The sequence below is a fragment of the Tamandua tetradactyla genome, chromosome 6, assembly GCF_023851605.1.
Source record: "Tamandua tetradactyla isolate mTamTet1 chromosome 6, mTamTet1.pri, whole genome shotgun sequence".
Classification (NCBI taxonomy): domain Eukaryota; kingdom Metazoa; phylum Chordata; class Mammalia; order Pilosa; family Myrmecophagidae; genus Tamandua; species Tamandua tetradactyla.
In genome coordinates, this window is record NC_135332.1 from 142,086,569 (window position 1) to 142,108,135 (window position 21,567).

The 21,567-nt window shown below is 38.4% G+C and overlaps 1 protein-coding gene across 2 annotated transcripts in view; it reads left to right on the forward strand.

The window, feature by feature from the left end:
* Nucleotides 1-20,848, forward strand: part of POP1 (POP1 ribonuclease P/MRP subunit) — a 58,510-nt gene extending 37,662 nt beyond the window's left edge. The window contains exons 13-16 of one of the 2 annotated variants that reach the window (XM_077167301.1): nt 274-465; nt 1,541-1,695; nt 17,156-17,515; nt 18,640-20,848. In XM_077167301.1, the coding sequence (XP_077023416.1) occupies nt 274-465; nt 1,541-1,695; nt 17,156-17,515; nt 18,640-19,282 (1,350 nt within the window). In that variant the 3' untranslated portion in view covers nt 19,283-20,848. The remainder of the gene's footprint in view (nt 1-273; nt 466-1,540; nt 1,696-17,155; nt 17,516-18,639) is intronic. The other variant, XM_077167302.1, reaches the window with a different exon arrangement.
* The last annotated feature ends 719 nt before the right edge of the window (nt 20,849-21,567 follow it).

Consider the following 21,567-nt stretch of genomic DNA (forward strand, 5'->3'; position numbering starts at 1 on the left):
TAGTTTTGAATCATCTAGTATACTCTAGTCCAAATTGAGCAAACTTATTTCAGATAATTTGGTATTTTCTGCCAGAGCTTTCTCATAGGAGGATAAGCTTTCTCATAAGAGAGGCCCTTTTTACTTAAAATGGATCACATTTATTTATTGAAAACGTTTTTTCCTTGCTTTTGAAGAGGGTATTTACCTTTCTAAAGCTGTTCATAGGAAGACCCAATAGAATCTCCCAGAAGATTGGGGTTGTTTGTCTTGAATTCTTTTCTTCCACTTCAGGATTTAAACCGGATGAGAAGTGAATTGCTGGTGCCTGGGTCACAGCTTGTTTTAGGTCCCCATGAATCCAAGATACCTGTACTTTTGATTCAACAACCAGGAAAAGTAACTGGTGAAGACCGACTGGGCTGGGGAAGTGGCTGGGATGTCCTACTTCCGAAGGGCTGGGGCATGGCTTTCTGGATTCCATTTGTAAGTTACTTTTGATTCCCAACTAGCAGTTGCAACATTTAAAATACATTCTTAATAAATACTAAGTGCTTAAAACGTTCCAGACTTTCACACACAACTTAAAAACTGAGTGCTATTTTTCTGCCCTTAGAGCTATAATTCTGTATGCCAGGAACCTCACACATCTAGTTCTTGGAGCCAGTTTTTCATTAGTGAGAATAAGAGTTGTGTTGACATCTTTGAATGCTTGAGGTTTTCCTGATTTTTGAATAGTAGAGGCAACACAATGTTGAGGCTTTTCAGTAGAAGAAATTTGTTATAGTTTAAAAGCTAAAGACTTAACTTTTATGGAGCACATTTGTTTTTGTTTTTGTTTTTAAAATGCTGACCCTCTGTTCCTAGTTTATCAATCGCAGCTAGAATTTTTATGAAAATTTAGTGAACTTTCTGGTTAGTTTAGATATGTTCATGCTAGAGCGTATAAAAGGCATGTAAGAATTTGTTAGATCTGTACAGGTAGTTAATTCTTAGCAGTTGTGCCTAGTGCAAAGGAAATTCAATTAATTCCCAATTAAGAGTGGGAATATTTTTAAATAATTCTTTTTTTTTATTATGAAATATTTCAACCATATTCAAAGTGTAGATACTGCTACAGTGATTTTCGTGTTTAGTACTATCATACATGCTCTTATAGATTTGTTCAGTATGTTTTGTCCAAACATAAAATATCCATAACTTTATATGTCTCTGTGTATATCCTTTGGCAATTTGCTATATTCACTCAACATTGAGATTTTTGCCATGTTATTGATGAAGCTTTTATTTATTTGCACTATTTTATGGGAACCTGTTGCTGGATTATCCTACAATATATTTATCTGTTCTCCATTCTATAGGGTGCAGGGTGGTTCAGTGGGAGAGTGCTCACCTTTCATGCGGGAAACCCGGGTTCGATTTCCAGACCATGCACCCCCCCAAAAAAAAAATTTTTCCATTTGATGGATATTTAGTTTGTTTCCAGTTTTTTCCTGTACAATTAAGCAGTTTCACTTTAAGTAGGTAAATTGACAGTGTCTTTTTGAAATTTTTTTTTTAGATCTATCGAGGTGCGAGAGTTGGAGGATTAAAAGAGTCTTTAGTACATTCTCAATATAAAAGGTCACCTAACATCCCCGGTGATTTTCCAGACTGCCCTGCTGGGATTCTATTTGCTGAAGAGCAGGCTAAGAATCTCCTTGAAAAGTACAAAGGGTAAGAAACTGGCTTCCCTGGTTTGATATTGTCTTAAGGGGAAGAAAAGAGCCTCCTCACATTGGCAGCAGTGTTTGGAATGATGCTGATAACTTATCTGCATAATGTAGAATTTTCATAGACTTTCCCTTGAATTCGGCGTTACCGAGAGGTAACTGAGAATGTATTACTTTAGCCAGGAGTCTGTCTTACATCTGACTTGTATAGGCCCATGGGGGTTACAAAGCCTTCTCTTGATCATTTGCTTGCATTGATAATGGTGTACACCAAAACTGTGTACCTGAGTTCCAGACACTTGTTAATGAATCCCCATTACCACCCACCAAATGGAAAATGTGTTTTAAATATTGTTTATAGAAATAATATGTATTTATAAAATTTAATGACATGATGGAAAAGTATAAAAGTAGTTTATACACTGATATATTCCTACCATCCAGAGATAAGCACTGTTTTTAGATTTTGGTATCTATCCATCTAGACTTCTTTTCTTCTTTTCTTTTCATTGAGGTGGTGGTCAGTGCGGGGATGAAGTACATCCTAACACGGGGAGCCTGTACTTCCAACCGAACAGTAGACTCCTGGAAGCACAGATGTGTGTTTTCTCTCTCATTTTTCATGGCATTTGCTGAATCTAGGCAGAGCCTGGTGTGCAGTAGACACTTAATAACTTATTTGTTTACTGATGAATGAACGAACAATTGAATGTTGGCCAGTTTCTTGATTGTGAGCACCACGAGGGCAGAGATTACATTTTCCTCTCCACTGCTGCAACCACAGAGACAGGCAGAGTGCCCAGCTTTTAAACTGTTTGTTGAATAGTGAAGGAAGGAAGAAAGGAATGAATGTATGCTGATGTATTCCTGGGACGCTAGCTTACAAACTTTTTAAGGGGAGCCATCATGTATTGCACATCCTTGTGCCTTCCATATTATGTAGTTGAGATTCTTTTGTGAAAAATAATCATAGCTGACAGTAAAACTTATTTCACCCTTTAGACTTTTTAATGCAAACATTTTTTTTAGAAAAAGGAATGTATTATATATACTATTTTGAAAACTTGCAGTTTTTTATTTAACAAAGTATGATAGCGTTTCCATATCAATAAATGTGACTCTAAATCAAGTTTTGGCAAACTTTTTCCATAAAAGACAAGATAATAAATATTTTTGGCTTTCTTGGGCCCTTGGGTCTCTGTAGCAACTACTCACCTCTGCCATTGTAGCAGGAAAGTAGCCACTGATAATACATAAATGAGCATGGCTGTGTTCCAATTAAATTTTATTTATGAACACAGAGATTTAAATTTTATATAATATTCATGTGTCATGAAATACTGTTCTTTTGATTTTTTTTTCAACCATTTAAAAATGTAAAACCATTCTTATCTCTTGGATCATCTAAAAATAGACAGCAGGTGAGATTTGGCCTGTGAGTCATGTTTGCCAACCCCTGCTCAAAATTCTAGTTTTTAAGGTGGTATAAGATGCCAGTGTGAATGTTACGTAATTTACCAGTAAGCCATCAGGTTATTTTCCATTTTTATTTGCTGTGTGCTTCTTCTGTGAACCTTTTTCTATATACAGTTTTACATATTTGTCTGATTTATTCATTCATTTAGCAAATATTTATTTAGAGCCTACTATATATCAAATACCATTCCAGGCACAAGTGCTATAGAAGGGGATAAGACAGTCTGTTCATGCCCTTGCGGAACTTATATTCTTGTTGGAAACACATGCTTCTAGGCTGGTGGGAGAGATCCAGAAAGTAGTTGGAGGGAGGCTAAAATTGCAAGAGCTAAGTGTGAGTTGGGGAGAGGGGATGGGATCTAATGCAGAAGTATTAGGGATTGGCTTTTCATTTTAATGAGGTGGGAAGGTGAAGTGTGAGTACCTTGTGGTAGGGAGATTAGGTTATGCTCTCTCAATTCTGACTGTTTTCTCATGAAAAAAGAGGCAAGGCTATCTGCTCAGAGTAAGGGAGTAAGAAGGGCAGAGAGCGTGGGGGAGAGCTGAGGAGAGAGAAATTGAGGTAACAGTTTTATAGGAGAGTGGAAGATTTAGATTGCCTGGAGAAATGTCATGAGAGAGTCCACTTGAGTTTGTGTTTATAAAATAAGACTACTTGGGACTGTTGTGTGTTCTTTCCCAGCTATTTTGCCACTCATGTTTGCAGGCAGGGAGTAGGTATGTAACTCTGATAAGTTTTGCCAGGTGATTATGGTGAAGGGAATAGAGAGTACATGCAATTGATTATCATGAATCATGGAACCTAAGCTGATAAGGAGAGAGTTGTGAGTCAGCAAAGTGGTGATGCTAGTGAGAAAATGGTAGAGTAAATGAATAGGAGGCTCCTGCGATTGAAGAATTGTTGTGGTGAGTGGTCTGGAAAAATAGGAGGCATCACTCTGGGAATAGGATGGATACTTGACCTTGAAGTTTTAAGGGTGAGCAGATGTTGGCCTGACAGAGCCTAAGGTATGGCCAGGCGAGGTGTGGTTGAGGTGGTTGAAGTAAAAGATTTGAAGTGTGGATACCCAGGGACTACCAGGGCAGGGTGATGTATGTACATGCTGATGTACCACGGTACCTGGGAAGTCGGTAGAGGACTTGGATGAGGAGGGTGAGCAGGCCAGTGGCTCACCGGCTGGCCTGTGCTTCAGGGAGCTGGGCGCGGGAGAAGTTAGAAAAAGAAGAATGGTTTGGGGCATCAGTGATGAACAAGGTGGCATCTACCTACCCTTAGAGTCTTGGACTGTGAAGAAGAAACAGCCACCACTTACGTGGGGCTGCGGAGGAGAGGAAGCATGGACCTGAGGGCAGAGCTCCTCAGGCTTAATCCCTATAAGTAAAATTTCCGATTTAGAAAAACATATGCATTTAAGACTTTTGATAGAAACTTGTCAAGTTGCTCTTTAGAATATGTGTGCCAGTTTAGAATTTCACCTGTAGCTATGAGGATGCCTGTTTCCCAAACTTTCAAATAGGGTATTACCAATCTTTTACTATTTCAAAACTGGTAGGTGAAACCTTATTGTTTTGTTTAAAAATTTTTTTTATTACTAGTGAGTTTCACCCCCCCCCCCAACATTTTGTGTCTTTTTTTTTGTACATTGTCCATTCATTTCTTCAATTCCTTTTTCTAGTGAGGAGTTTATTTGCATCCAGTAAAGACTTTTCTTTACTGATTTTCTTTACTGGATGCATGGTTTCTGGTCCTGCTCGACTGGGTTCCAAAGTTCTATTTCTAACTGGTGATGCCCTGCTGTGCCTATCAGGTTAGACTTCTCTGGTAGACCTGATGCACCTGGTACAAACTCACGTGTGTGGACCCTTGTTTGTATCATATTTCCTCCGAATCAAATGACTTGCCTGAATTGATGGAACAACTATCCCTTGCCAAGGGACCAATTCACCCAGCCATCACTGGTGGCCACGTCATACTGGACCTTAGGAAGAGAAGCTGAGAGAGTGCTGCCGTGCTGGTTCCCCACTGGGCAGCACCTGGTGAATGGAAAAAACAAAACAAAACAGAACTGGGTAGGAGTCAAGAAGAGGTTTCCCTTATATCCCAAAGCACCTGAAAATGGTCCAAAAGAAGTATTTTTTAATCTTTCAAATATAATTTTATTGAGATATATTCATTCACTTTATAATCCATCCAAAGTATATAATCAATGGCTCACAGTATCATCATATAGTTGTACATTCATCGCCATAATCAATTTTTTTACATCCAAAAAGGTAACTTTATTAGAGTCATACATTAAAAAAAATTTTTTTTTTTATTTTTTTAAATCTAACATGCAAACATGAACATTCTTACATGTGAGCATTCCGTTCTTGGTATATAATCAAAAAACTCATATCATATCATAATATTCATCACCTCATAATAGTCATCAAACTCATAATATTCATCACCATGATCATTTCCTAGAAGATTTGCATCAATTCAGAAAAAGAAATAAAAAAAAAAGGAAAAAACTCATACATACCGTACCCCTTACCCCTCCCTCTCATTGACTAGTAGTATTTCCACCTACTCAATATATTTTAGCCTTTCTTTCCCTTTTTTTTCTATACCCCTTACCACTCCCTTTCATTGATCACTAGCATTTCAATATACTAAATTTATTTTAACATTTGGTCCCTTTATTATTTATTTATTTTTAATCCATGTATTTTACTAATCTGTCCATACTGTAGATAAAAGGAGCATCAGACACAAGGTTTTCACAATCACACAGTCACACTGTGAAAGCTATATCATTATATGATCATCTTTAAGAAACATGGCTACTGGAACACAGCTCTACATTTTCAGGCAGTTCCCTCCAGCCTCACCATTACACCTTAACTAAAAAGGTGATATTTATTTAATACATAAGACTAACTTCCAGGATAACCTCCCGACTCTGTTTGGAATCTCTCAGCAACTGACATTTTATTTAGTGTCGTTCTCTCTTCCCCCTTTTGGTCGAGAAGGTTTTCTCAATCGCTTGATGCTGCATCCCAGCTCATTCTAGGATTTCTGTCCCACGTTGCCAGGAAGGTCCACAACCCTGGGAGTCATGTCCCATGTAGAGAGGGGGAGGGCAGTGAGTTTACTTGTATTGGCTGAGAGATAGGCCACATCTGAGCAACAAAAGAGGTTCTCTTGAGGGTGACTCTTAGGCTTAATTTGAAGTCAGCTTAGCCTATCCTTTGCAGAGATAAGTTTCATATGAACAAACCCAAAGATTGAGGGCTCGGCCTGTTGCTTTGGTTGTACCCACTGCTTGTGAGAATATCAGGAATTCTCCACATGGGGAAGCTGAACTTTCCCCCTTTCTCAGCATTCCCCCAAGGGGACTGTGAAAATACTTTTTTATTCACTGTTCAAATCACTCTGGGATTTATCAGGACATCACTCTGGACAAACCTACAAAATCTCATCCCCCTGAAAATAGATGATAATTAATACTTTAAAATGTCACCTTATGTGTGAGACTAAAGCAAAAAATGTTTATTTGTTACAAAATTTATATTTTGACTAGAGCATTTCCTGATATAACTCATGTAGATAGTTTGATTGAATGTCATAAGTACTTAGAATTTCAAGTAGGACATGAGATTTTGTTGGTTTGTCCAGAGTGATGCCCCAATGAATCCCAGAGTGATTTGATCAGTGACTGGAAAAGTATTTGCAAGCCCCCTTCAGGGAATGGTGAGAGTGGGGAGAAATTCAACTTCCCCAAGTTGAATTCTTGATATTCTCATAAGCAGTGTGGACAACCAAAGCTATAGGCTGAGCCCCCAGTCTTGGGGTTTGTTCATATGAAACTTATCCCCGCAAAGGATAGGTCAAGTCTACTGAAAATTTAGGCCTTAGAGTCACCCCCAAGAGAGCCTCTTTTGTTGCTCAGATGTGGCCTCTCTCTCCAGCCAACATGATGAGCAGTCTCACCACCCTCCCCCTCTCTGCGTAGGACATGACTCCCAGGGGTATGGACCTTCCTGGCAACGTGGGACAGAAATCCTGGAATGAGCTGAGACTCAGCATCAAGGGACTGAGAAAAACCCTAGAATGAGCTGAGAATCAACATCAAGGGATTGAGAGAACCTTCTCGACCAAAGGGGGAAGAGTGAAATGAGACTAAGTGTCAGTGGCTGAGAGATTCCAAACAGAGTTGAGAGGTTATCCTGGAGGTTATTCTTATGCATTAAGTAGATATCACCTTGTTGTTCAAGATGTAGCGGAGAGGCTGGAGGGAACTGCCTGAAAATGTAGAGCTGTGTTCCAGTAGCCATGTTTCTTGATGATGATTGAACAATGACATAGCTTTCACAGTGTGACTGTGTGAATGTGAAAACCTTGTGTCTGATGCTCCTTTTAGCTACTGTATCAACAGAAGAGTAGAACATATGGAATAAAAATAAATAATAGGGGGAACAAATGTTAAAATAAATTTAGTTTGAAATGCTAGTGGTAAATGAAAGCGAGGGGTAAGGGGTATGGTATGTATAATCTTTTTTTTTCTCTGCTATCGTTTCATTTCTTTTTCTGTTGTCTTTTTATTTCTTTTTCTAAATCGATGCAAATGTTCTAAGAAATGATGAATATGCAACTATGTGATGATATTAAGAATTACTGATTGTATATGTAGAATGGAATGATATCTTAATGTTTTGTCTGTTAATTTTTTTTAATTAATAAAAAAAGTTAAAAAAAAAAATCTCATCCCCTACTCAAGGTTCCATGTACTTATGTTGTTCAGTTAAGCTGTGCACATAAGTTATATTAGGAAATGCACTAGTCAAAATATAAATTTTGTACCAAATAAACATTTTTTGCTTTAGTCTTACAATAAGTTAAAGTTTTAAAACATGAATTGCCATCTATTTTCAACACCCTGCAGTATTGACATTCCTTTGTTCTTCCTCATGCAAAAACATTTTTAAATTTGTACATTTAGTCACTATCATTATATATTCTATGCATTCCTAGATTATACCATGTCAGTCTTTATTGTCTATCTTTCCCCCAGGCCTCCTCCCTCTATCGTTCTCACTTTCAGCTTCATTCAGTGTATTAACATTATCGTATTTACAGTTAGGTAGTATTGTGCTATCCGTTTCTGAATTTTTACAATCAGTCCTATTGCACAGTCTGTATCGCTTCAGCTCCAATTACCCAATATCTACCCTATTTCTATCTCCTGATGGTGTCTGTTCTTAGCTGAAATTCTCCAAGTTCATTTACTAATGTTAGTTCATATGAGTGAGACCATACAGTATTTGTCCTTTTGATTCTGACTAATCTCATTCAGCATAATGTCCACAAGGTCCATCCATGTTGTTACATTTTTGTAACTTTATTCTGTCTTACAGCTGCGTAATATTCCATCATATATATATATACCACAGCTTGTTTAGCCACTCATCTGTTGATGGACTTTTGGGCTGTTTCCATCTGTTGGCAATTGTAAATAATGCTGCTATAAACCTTGCTGTGCAAATGTCTGTTTGTGTCCTTGCCCTTATGTCCTCTGAGTAGATACCTAGCAATGGTGTTGCCAGATCATGTGGGAATTCTATACTTAGCTTCCTGAGGAACCTCCAAACTGCCTTCTACAGTGGTTGTACCATTTGACATTCCCACCAACAGTGGATAAGTGTGCCTTTTTCTCCACGCCCTCTTCAGCACTTGTCATTTTCTGTTTTATTGATAATGGGCATTCTGGTGGGTGTGAGATGATATCTCATTGTGGTTTTGATTCGTATTTCCCTAATAGTCAGGGAGGTTGAGTATCTTTTGCCTTTTGGCCATTTGTATTTCCTTTTCTGAGAAGTGTCTGTTCATGTCTTTTGCCCATTTTGTAATTGGGTTGTTTACCTTTTTGTTGTTGAGTTGAACAATCTCTTTAAATATTCTGGATACTAGACCTTATCTGATATATCATTTCCAAATATTGTCTCCCATTGTGTAGGCTGTCTTTTTACTTTCTTGACAAAGTTCTTTGATGCCCAAAAGTGCTTAATTTTGAGGAGTTTCCATTTCTTTCTTTCTTCAGTGCTCGTGCTTTGGGTGTAAGATCAAGGAAACTGCCTCCTGTTAAAAGATTTATAGATATTTCCCTGCATTTTCTTCTAACAGTTTTATGGTCTTAGATCTAATATTTAGGTCTTTGATCCATTTTCAGTTAATTTTTGTATAGGGTGTGAGGTATGGATCCTCTTTCATTCTTTTGAATGTGGATATCCAGTTCCTAGGCATCATTTATTGAAGAGACTGTTCTGTCCCAGGTGAGTTGGCTTGACTGCCTTATTGAAGATCAGTTGTCCATAGATGAGAGGGTCTATATCTGAACACTCTATTCGACTCCATTGGTCAGTATATCTGTCTTTATACCAGTATCATGCTCTTTTGACCACTGTAGCTTCGTAATATGCCTTAAAGTCAGGTAGTGTGAGACCTCTGACTTCATTTTTCTTTCTCAGGATATTTTTAGCACCCTGCCCTTCCAGATAAATTTGGTTATTAGTTTTTCTGTTTCTGAAAAGTAAGTTTTTGGGATTTTAATTGGTATTGCATTGAATCTATAAATCAATTTAGGTATACTTGACATCTTAACTATATTTAGTCATTCAATCCGTGAACACGGTATGCCCTTCCATTTATTTAGGTCTTCTGTGATTTCTTTTATATCACATTCATTAGATATCTCTCTATATATATTCAGTCTCTCTCTATATTCATTAGAGAGATTGGTCTGTAATTTTCTTTTCATGTAGTATCTTTGTCTGGCTTTGGTATGAGGGTGATATTGGTTTCATAGAATGAGTTAGGTGGCCTTCCCTCCTCTTCAATTTTTTTTTGAAAAGTTTGAGCAGGATTGGTACTAATTCTTTCTTGAATGTTTGGTAGAATTCACATGTGAAGCCATCTGGTCCTGGACTTTTCTTTTTGGGAGTTTCTTAATGACTGATTCAATTTCTTTACTTGTGATTGATTTGGTGAGGTCATCTATTTCTTCCCAAGTCAGTGTTGGTTGTTCATGCCTTACTAGGAAGTTATCCATTTCCTCTACATTCTGTAGTTTATTAGCATTGTATCCTGTTATTACCTCCTTTATTTCTGTGGGGTCAGTGGTTATGTCTCCTCTTCCATTTCTGATTTTATTTATTTGTATCTTCTCTCTTCTTCTTTTTGTCAACCTCGCTAAGGGTCCATCAATCTTATTTTCTCGTAGAACTTGCTTCTGGTTTTGTTGATTTTCTCAATTGTTTTCATGTTCTCAATTTCATTTATTTCTGCCCTAATCTTTTCTTTCCTTTTGTTTGCTTTGGGGTTAGTTTGCTGTTCTTTCTCTAGTTCTTCCAAGTGGACAGTTAATTTCTCAATGTTTGCCCTTTCTTCTTTTTTGATATAGGCATTTAGGGCAATAAATTTCCCTCTTAGCTTTACCTTTGCTGCATCCCATAAATTTTGATATGTTGTGTTTTCATTTTCATTTGCCTCGAGATATTTACTGATTTCTCTTGCAATTTCTTCCTTGACCCACTGGTTGTTTAAGAGTGTGTTGTTGAGCCTCCATATATTTGTGAATTTTCTGGCATTCTGCTTATTATTGATTTCCAACTTCATTCCTTTATGACCTGAGAAAGTGTTTTGTATGATTTCAATCTTTTTAAATTTATTGAGACTTGCTTTGTGACCCAGCATATGGTCTATCCTTGAGAATGATCCATGAGCACTTGAGAAAAGGTGTATCCTGCTGTTGTGGGGTGTAATATTCTATAAATGTCTGTTAAGTCTAGCTCACTTATTGTATTATTCAAATTCTCGGTTTCTTTATTAATCTGCCCAGATATTCTGTCCATTGATGAGAGTGGGGAATTGAAGTCTCCAGTTATTATGGTAGATGTATCTATTTCTCTTTTCAGTGTTTTCAATGTTTATCTCATGTATTTTGAAACACTTTGGCGCAGTGCATAAATATTTATGATTGTTATATCTTCCTGTTTGTTCTAGTTTGCTAGCTGCTGGAATGCAACAAACCAGAGATGGATTGGCTTTTAATAAAAGGGGATTTATTTCATTAGTTCTTCAGAGGAAAGGCAGCTAACTTTCATCTGAGGTTCTTTCTTACGTGGGAAGGCTCGGGGTGATTGCTGCTGGCCTTCTCTCCAGGCCTCTGAGTTCCAACAACTTTCCCCAGAGTGTTTTCTTTCTGCATCTCCAAAGGCCTGGGCTGAGCTATAAGTGCTGAGATGAGGTGTACTGAGCTGCTTGGGCTGTGCTACGTTGACCTCTCTCATTTAAGCACCAGCCAATTAAATCAAACATCATTCATTGCAGCAGGCATGCCTCCAAGCTGACCGCAGATGTAATGAGCAACAGATGAGGTTCATGTATCATTGGCTCATGTCCACAGCAACAAAACTAGGCACCTTCACCTGGCCAAGTTGACAACTGAATCTAACTACCACACTGTTGAATTGTTCCTTTTATTAATACATAGTGTCCTCCTTTGTCTTTTTTAATTGTTTTACATTTGAAGTCTAATTTGTTGGATATTAATATAGCTTCTTCCACTCTTTTCTGATTGTTGATTGCATGAAATATCTTTTCCCAACCTTTTACTTTCAACATGTGTTTATCCTTGGGTCTAAGATGTGTCTCCTGCAGAGAGCATATAGATAACTCCTGTTTTTTAATCCATTCTGCCAGTCTATATTTTTTGATTGGGGAGTTTAATCCATTAACATTTGATATTATTACTATATGGGTAGTACTTTCTTCTACCATTTTGTCTTTTGGATTTTAAATGTCATATCTAATTTTTCTTCTTTTTACCCTTATTGTTAGTCTTCATTTCTACTCTTCTCCATAGCTCTCTCTCCTGTCTTTTCCTGTGTGTCTCTAGTGCTCCCTTTAGTATTTCTTGCAGTGCCGGTCTCTTGGTCACAAATTCTCTCAGTGATTTTTTTGCCTAAAAATGTTTTAATTTCCCCCTCATTTTTGAAGGACAGTTTTGCTGGATATAGAATTCTTAGTTGGTAGTTTTTCTCTTTTAGTATCTTAAATATATCATCCCACTGTCTTCTTGCCTCCATGCTTTCTACTGAGAAATCTGTGCATAGTCTTATTGGGCTTCCCTTGTATGTGATGGATTGCTTTTCTCTTGCTGCTTTCAAAATTATCTTTTTCTCTTTGACATCTGACATTCTGATTAGTAAGTGTCTTGAAGTACGCCTGTTTGAATCTATTCTGTTTGGGGTACGCTGCACTTCTTGGAACTGTAATTTTAAGTCTTTCGTAAGAGTTGGGAAATTTTCAGTGATAATTTCCTCCATTAATTTTTTCCCCCTTTTCCCTTCTTTTCTTCTTCTGGGACACCCACATGTATTTTCCTGAGCTTCATGTTGACATTCAATTCCCTGAGTCCCTGCTCATGTTTTTCCATTCTTTTCCTTATATTTTCTTGTGCTTGTTGGATTTCAGATGTCCCATCCTCCATTTCACTAACCCTATCTTCTGCCACTTGAAATCTGACATTGTAGGTTTCCATTGTTTTTTTTTTTTATCTCTTCTACTGTGCCTTTCATTCCCATAAGTTCTGTAATTTGTTTTTTCAGACTTTTGATTTCTTCTTTTTGTTCATTCCTTGCCTTCTTTATATACTCCCTCAATTCATTGATTTGATTTTTGATGAGGTTTTCCATGTCTGTTCGAATATTCTGAATTAATTGCTTCAACTCCTGTATTTCACTTGAGTTGTTGGTTTATTCCTTTGACTGGGCCATATCTTCAATTTTCCTAGTATGATTCATTTTTTTTGCTGGTGTCTAGGCATTTATTTTCCTTAATTAATTTATTCTGGATTTTACCTAGGACTTTTTTGCTGGATGACTTTGTTGTCTATCTGTTCTTTGGCATTCAGTTCAGCTTATTCTAGACCTCTAGCTTAGGTTTTGTTTAACAGATCAGAATTTTTCAGTTCTTGTTTTCTTGTTTCTTGCCCTGCCTGTACAGTCTCTCCCCCTCTGCCTCTTCAGAGGGTCTACTTAGGTATTATAGACCCCAGCCAGATTTTCCCAGTCCACACTGGCCTCCTCTCAGGAGGAAAGAGTCACCTCCATCAGTTTTCCTGAGGGTGAGACCCAGCAGGTTGAAAGACTTTCCTATGAAGCCTCTGGACTCTGTTTTTCCTATCCTGTCCAGTATGTGGTGCTTGTTTGCCTGCAGGTCCCACCAGCATAAGGTGATGCAGTACCTTTAACTTCAGCCGACTGTCCCTGCTAGGGGTGTGGTGGAGACAGAGGAGAGGTTGTCGGCTGGCTTTAATTACTTCACTTGGAGTACTCACGGTTCTGGATGGTCTCACTGCCAGTCCAGCTTGTCCAGATTGGGGTACACTGTGTGTCTGGTCACTGATGTGGCCCCAGCAGTTTTGTACTGTTCCTGGCTATTTACTAGCTGCTCTGGAGGACAAACTAAATCCTACACCTCAGTAAGCACTTTTGGCTCCCTTCTCAAACATAATCAATTTTAGAATATTTTCATTACTCCAAAAAGAGAAAGAAAAAAGAAACCCCATAGCAGTTTATACCATTTTACCCCTATTATTATTATTTTTATCTTTATTTTATTACTCATGTACCCATACACTGGATAAAGTGAATGTCTTTATCACTTTAAAGTGAACTGAAAGCCTACTGGATTACAGTTCAACGATTTTAGGTATTTCCTTCTGGCTTTTCTATTATACTAGAAACTAAAAAGAAATATCTATATAATGAGTCAGTAGTCATAATCATTTGTTCAGTCCTAATTTTTCATTTACACCTTCTCCCTCGCATTTCATCATTCTCTCAATCTTAAGGGATTTCTAGGCAATGGCCATTTTGACAACTTTGTGCTGGAAAGGGGTGTTGACTTTATGGGATAGAGAAATGAAACTGGTTGGTGTTCTTGGAGAGACTTGTACCTCTGGGTTCAGGGCATATCTGGTATAGGAACAATCTAGAAATCTTAACTTTCTGAAAAAATAAACTTACTAAATATAACTTTTATAGAGTCTTAGATAAGCCCAGGGAATTCTTTAGGGTTTTCAGGAGTACTGTAGGTTAGGGCTTGGCATACCATGGCAATTTGCAATATCTGGCTGAAACTTGCATTAGAATTAACTCCAGAATGACCTCTTGACTCTATTTGAAATCTCTCAGCACTGAAACTTTATTTTGTTTCATTTCTTTTCCCTCTTTTGGTCAAGAAGGCATTCTCAATCCCATGATGCCAGGGCCAGGCTCATCCCTGGGAGTCATGTCCCACGTTGCCAGGGAGACTTAGAACCCTGGGAGTCATGTCCCATGTAGTAGAGAGGGTAGTGAGTTTATTTGCAGAGTTGTCTTAGGCCACAGCTTTTGTCTGAGCAACAAAAGCTCCTCGCATATATATTTTTAAGATTTAATATAATATGGTGGGTAATGAAGTTACACTGCTCCTCCACTTCTTAGCTAAGTGATTAACCTTTGGTGCCTCAGTTTAGATAGGAACCTAACTTATGGTGTAGTGGGTGGATTGTATTAATGAGGGCATTGCTAGTTGGTGGAATAATCCCCCAATTTCTGTGGCTTAAAATAATAAAAGTTTATTCCTCACTCGTAACAGTTCATTGTGGCACTCCCGATCAGACACTGGTGTTTTGGGGATCTGGGCACCTTCCATCTGTGGTTTCACCATTTCCCTAGGGCCAAGGGGTCTTCAGTCTCCAGCTGGCAGATGCTGCGTTTGTGGGAGGGACAGGGTGGGGTCGAGTGGTGCAGCAAGAAGGATTACGGGCTAGGCCTTTAAGTAGTGAGCTTGTCATTTCTACTCATATTCTGTTGGCTTGATGTCTCGGTCACAAGGAGGGCTGGGACATGTAATCTAGCCTTGTGCTCAGGAAGAAGAGAGAATGAATTTAATGAAAACCTAGCCCGTCTCTGCACAAGGATCAAATGTCTTAAAATATGTAAAGCACTTGGAACAACTTGGTATATGATAAGTGATCCATAAGTTAATCATTAATACAATCCACACACTACACCATAAGTTAGGTTCTTATCTAAACTGAGGCCCCAAGGGTTAATCACTTAGCTAAGAAGTAGAGGAGCAGTGTGACTTCATTACCCACCACACTATATTAAATCTTAAAAAGCTTTTGTGGTTGTTATTATTCTAGTCTTTTCTGAATTTATTTTAGTATAAAGTATGAAACTGTTCAATGATACAGTAAGCCATTCCAGCCTTAAGTCCCCATCCCATAACATTTATGCATCTCATACTTTAATATTTAAAGCAGAGGGAATGTGTCCAAGTATGAACTCCCCCTACTTATGACTCACCCACCTTATATCTCCAGTTACTTATACATGACATTTTGGGAGCATTTAAGTTATATTTACTTTTTTTCTGGCATGAGGGAGATATTTTTCTTTAAAAGCCTAACCAAAATTCAGATTGTGTCTTGTTTCCTTAGTGTTTTTGTTATTTTGTTCAACTTGGACTAGGAATTTCCTCTACTTCTCTAACTTATCTTTTCTTTAAACTTCAGAAAATGAGGATTTCAAATCCCACTTTTTGTACTGTATACACATCTGGATCTATAAAGCTCAAGGCAGATTGGATCAAAGGGGTTTATAAGAATCTTGTATTCTGCTGCACCGTGTTGTAGCACTACATAGGCTGCAATTAAAATGGTTTTCTATCCAAGGGACTGAAATAGGTATACGTGGTCATCCCTTTGGACTTTTTTAAAGGGCTCAGACAAGTAACCTGGAAGTGTGCTTCACTAGCTGCCCTGTTACAAGGCCAGTACACGTTTGCTTCAACCTTGAGTATATAGGCTCCAGTGGACCCCCAGATAAAGCCTCATTTCCTCATTCCATTTGAAGTCCTAGTACACAGCACATGGTAAGAAGTACATGGATGAAGGAGAAATGTATAGCCTGTCCGCATCTGAGGATATACTCTCTGGCTCGGAATGGCCGGTTGCCAGCTGAACCCCATTTCTTGGGCTTATTAAATACTAGAGCAGGCCCTGATTCTCACTAGCTTGTGGTATTTCTCAAAGGTTCTGCCTCATTCATATGTTGCTGGGAAGGTAAATTGGTGTCACCCTTGTGGAGGGCAGTTTAGGAATAACTGTCAAAATCGCTAATGCCTTTTGACTTCTAAGAATTTATCCTGTGACTGTATTTGTGCATATGCAAAATATTCACAGTTATTCAGTACAACATTGTTTATAGAAACAAAAGTTTGAAAATAACCAAAATGTCCTTCAATAGAGGACTGCCTAAATAAACTAGGGTGTAATCACGTGGAGGAATAAGACATCTAGCCTTTTACGAGAGAATGAGGAAGCTCTTAATGTACTAATATAAAATGATTTCCAAGATACTTTGTTAAATGAAAAAAGATACAAGCAAAAAGTATCATATATAGTATACCACCATTTGTGGAAAAAAAGGGAAAAATATTTATATATCTGCTTAAATGTACATAAAATGTCTCTGGAAGGATTTATAAGAAGCTTATGCAAGAAGTTTCAGTGTAGGGTAACTGGTCACTACAGGTCAAGAGTGAGAGAGGAACTTGACTGTAACCTCTTTTGTGCTTTTTAAATCTTATGTCATAGGACAGAGACATTATTGCACAACTCCAGGGGCTGTAGACTTTGAGGAATGGCACTCCCTAGAGTTGTGCAGTGGGAACATGGGGCTACTTTCTGGATGTATTACGTATTAAAATAAAGCAGAATAACACAACAAACTTATACTAGTAGAGTAGGTTATTCTTTATCATATATTTCTTGGAAAACTTTTGTTCTGTTTATTTTTTAAATAGAGATGAAATATAATGGCCATAATTATTTTAATGGTCCGATAGTAAATGATCAAAATTGGTTCTTATCTTTGTTTTTCATTAGACGCCCTCCTGCAAAACGGCCCAACTATGTTAAGCTTGGCACTTTAGCTCCTTTCTGCTTTCCTTGGGAGCAGTTGACTCAAGATTGGGAATCAAGAGTCCATGCCCAAGAAGACTCTTCTGTAGTTTCACCTCCAAATGATGAGAAGAGCAACTTGAGGAGAGATGAGGTGCCTTGTGCTCCGATGCCTGACAAAACTCTTAAGCTCTCTGGTGAAACGGGCTCATTTGTAATTGAACCCAGAGACCCAGAAGAAGTAATGGACACCGAGTGTCGAGAACAGACAGAGTCTGAGCAAGTGTCTTACCAGGATGCCAGGGAGAACCATGTCAGTGCCACCAGTAGTCTCTGCGTTCTCAGGTAAGTGAGCATGACTGCTAGGGACATTTTGGATTGTTTGTTTTAACATTGAACAGTTTACAGGATGTAAAAATTATTGATGATCTTCTATGCAAATGCCCAAGTGAATTTGTGAACTCTCTGGAAAAGAACAATAATCCTTCAGTTTTTTATAGAAGGCTCAGGGAAGCAGTTTAAAACAATTTGATTTGGGGTATGATACTAACTGATGAAAAGATTTAAAATATTGGAATAAAAAATAATAAATAAATAAATATATTGGAATCAGTAGATCTAAACCAGGGTAGTTTTTTTCCTCCCAGGCAGTTTATGACCTGTTCATTTCGTTTTTGCTCATAGAACCATACAAAGGTCTTAGGTAATGAAGAACTTCTCTGTACTTGGAGCAAGCATTTTTTGCTTTAAATCACTGAGTTAGATTTCTTGCAGTTCCTTTTGAAGTATCTGAATTTGTGGTAGATTCAAAATAATATTATCATATCATAGAGGCTATCATGTAATATATATCATATCATCTGCTCTCAATACTGCTGCAGGCTGTTAAATTTTGCTTTTCAGTTATCCTCTACTCTGTGCTCTCATTTAAAATATATGCTCATCCCTCTTGCCTTGTAATTGTTTTTCTTTACAATAGCCTCATAGTTTTACATCCTTCTTTCTCAGTGGAACTTTATAACTTGAGTTTATTTTCTCATCAAAATGTCAGCTCTTCTTCATGCCCATACCCTCATTAACAGCCCAAGATTACAATCCCATTGCCTCATTTTTCTCTGCCTTCTGATTTTTTTTTTTTTTAACATGGGCAGGCACCGGGAATCGAACCCAGGTCCTCTGACATCGCAGGCAAGCATTCCTGCCTGCTGAGCCACCGTGGCCCATGCCTTCAGATTCTTAAACCTTAGTCCTTCAGTTTCAGGATAGTAGCCATGTAAAAAGATAATCCTCATTATTAAAATGTGTGAATGTACGTCATTTTTAATGTTTAAACATTTTAAGTTTTGATATTTTAAACCATAAAGCACAAACAAAAATCAAATTAACTCTAGCAATGCCTCATCTTCTAATTGTGTATTTTTTTCTTTGAGCAAACATACCCTCAAGCATGTGTCTTCATCTTCATGTAGGAGTAGAAAATTACTGAAGCAGCTGTCAGCCTGGTGTGGGGGCATTCGGGCAGCTCGGCGCGCTCCCAGCAGGGGCCACCAAGAACTGACCCGAGAGGCCTGCCTGTCTGTCTTGGACCACTTCCCCAGGGCTCTGGTGTGGGTCAGCCTGTCTCTGCTCCAGAAGGGCAGCCCCGAGCCGCACGCCATGATCTGTGTCCCAGCCAAGGACGACTTCCTCCAGCTCAGACAGGATCGCCAGTATTGTGGGCCCCAGGAACCCAAACACAGCGACCCGTTCAAGAGCAAGATCCTGAAACAGAAAGAGAAGAAGAAGATGGCCAAGGGACAGAAACGGAGAAATGCTGCTTCTGGGGCCCTGGCAGAAGCGGACCCTATTGCTGAGCTCGAAACTTTAACTCTGGGCTTGTGGTCAGGCCCTCTCCCGGGTGTGACGGCACACTGCTCCAGAGTTCTCCTAGGGTTTGTTACGCAGGGAGATTTTTCCATGGCCATGGGCTGTGGAGAAGCCCTGGGGTTTGTTAGTTTGACAGGCTTGCTGGCTGTGCTGGGCAGTCAGCCCGCAGATGAACGGGGCTTAGTGTTACTGAGACCTCCCACCTCCCTGCAGTATCGGTTCGCAAGGATTGTTATTGAGGTGTGAATGCTGTTTTGTATCCTAACAGGGTATAGATCATTTTTTTTGCCAAGTAGTCCCACAGTTGGAGAGGTTTGTTTTTGCCACCTTCTGTTTAAGTATATCATGTGAAATTCCTTGGAAGCAAGAATAAAAAATTATGTCTTATGCAAATGAAAGAAATGTTTACATCATTCCAGACAGATCATTGATTTCCATCTTTGCCTGTTTTTTCTGTATAACTTTAAAATTGTTTGCATATATAGCCAAAAGCTTTTGTATTATGATTTCTCCATCTGTGTAATTCTTGCTGAAAATAATTGGAAGTTTATGTTGTATCATCCCTTCTTGTATTAGTAGCAAAGGGCTGTCAAGTCTATCTGAAAAACCTTGTAGATTAGCAACAGTGGTTATGTAATGATTTATTTGTTACAAAAGAGGAAAAGATTATAAACATCAGGTTCTTGACTGTGAAATTTGGTCCCCGAATGGGTCACATTCAATTCTGTACTCTCATCAGCAAGCCTAATACCTTATAGCATAAAGAAAGAAAACATGGAAAATGACACTGTTTCCTGTTTTCAGGCAGGCTGAGTTTATTGCAAAAGTGTTAGGCTGGCATTAAAATAGAGGCCTGGGACATTGTCTTCCTTGCTTTTGTTGTTGTTGACTGACATGTGGTCCCAGCAGTTACTTAACTTTTCAGTGCTTGTTTCTGCAGGGTATTTCACAAAGCCTATAGGGGCATTTCCCAAATTATGTTCTATAAAACGTGTTACCTCAATAAAGGATTTCAAGGTCAGCTTGATTTGGGAAACTCGGAATTAAACGAAGTTAAACATTCCTTTATTAAAGGACTCCTAAAACTTTCCATGTGACCGTGTGCATTGTGAATCTCCAGGAAGCGGATAATAGTATGCATTATTTTCTAAATTTTCTTGATCCCTGAACTCCTTTTGCAAGGAGCATTTTGCAGGGTCATTTAGGAAATGGCTGTATGATGTAATATTTATCTCTAAAATGGCAAGCTGCTTTAAAACGTTAGTGATTAGTAATCACATTGTCCATCTGAAGTTTTGAGCAGGGTATAAAAGAAGGATCTCATTCTTAACCCATAGGAAGAGTGGGTCATCCTTGCTTATCTTTCACTTGCAGAGAAACTAGGTAGCTCATTAATTTTTACTTGCCATGTATGTCTCACTCATATTTTGGTCCTTTATTTTCTTGCCATAAATTTCAGTAGAGCTAGAATAGACTTTAAACCAGAGAAATGCAGTTGGGGCTTTAAAAAAATTAAATGTACAGTTAGACATTTTAATTCATGTGAATGTATTGGGGTTTTGCAGTAGCATGTGGCAATAAATGTCTTTGGGCATGGTGAGCTGGGGAAAGGTATAGCAAGTATTACTGTAGTCACACACTATTTTGAGCCACTTAAGGTTGAGTCAATGAAATTTATGATGATTTTCCTCTCACCATGCCTCTCTGAATGTATTTCTGTCCAACCTAAATGATACTAGAAAAAAAAGCATAACTAAATGATGTCTGTAAACAGAATCAATTAAAATGTCACCTTATGTTCAATTGTGAGTATTTATTGGGCCATTCTTCTCTCATTTTCCAGGCTCTCAGTCACTTCATCAGCACGCTTAATGACAGCAGTCTGAGTGTGCCAAATAGTTAGCTAACCTTTTCTCTACAGCAGCCTGCTGTCCTGCCCAAGATTCAGGGCACATGCTCTGCTTTGTGAATGTTAGGGGAGTGAAAAAAAGATAGACTAGCATTTACCAAAACATCCTGGGAGCACTAGACCCCGTAGATGCTTCCTGAAAAAAAATGTTTTATGTCTAAGTAAATTTGAGAAAAGCTATATACTGTATCTTCCTATTGCAGATTCCCAATGAATATTAGCAAAGTCAAGACTGTAAATATCTGCAGGAAAGATATGTCTCACAGACACACCTCCCCCTCCAATTTTCTTTTTCATAATTTTGTCATCCAGAGATATGCGTAGTTTCACGGAATGCACGTTGGGAAACAGGCAGAATTTGCTCATATACGATAAATAACCCATTCCCCTTAAGAAAAGACTGACGACAATGAGTTTATTCTCTGTAGCAGTTGAATTAATTTGTGTATTTATTTTGGACCTAAGAGGTACCTGCCACTAGACTAGACCCCCACCCAGCTAGGGACCTGCTGAATCTGAGGAAATAGCCACGGTCACTTTTTTTTTTTTTCAATTAACCTAGTACTACTCTCGGAAAACCCACCCACCCTAGCCACCTAAGGAAATGTTTAACGAAGTCTCC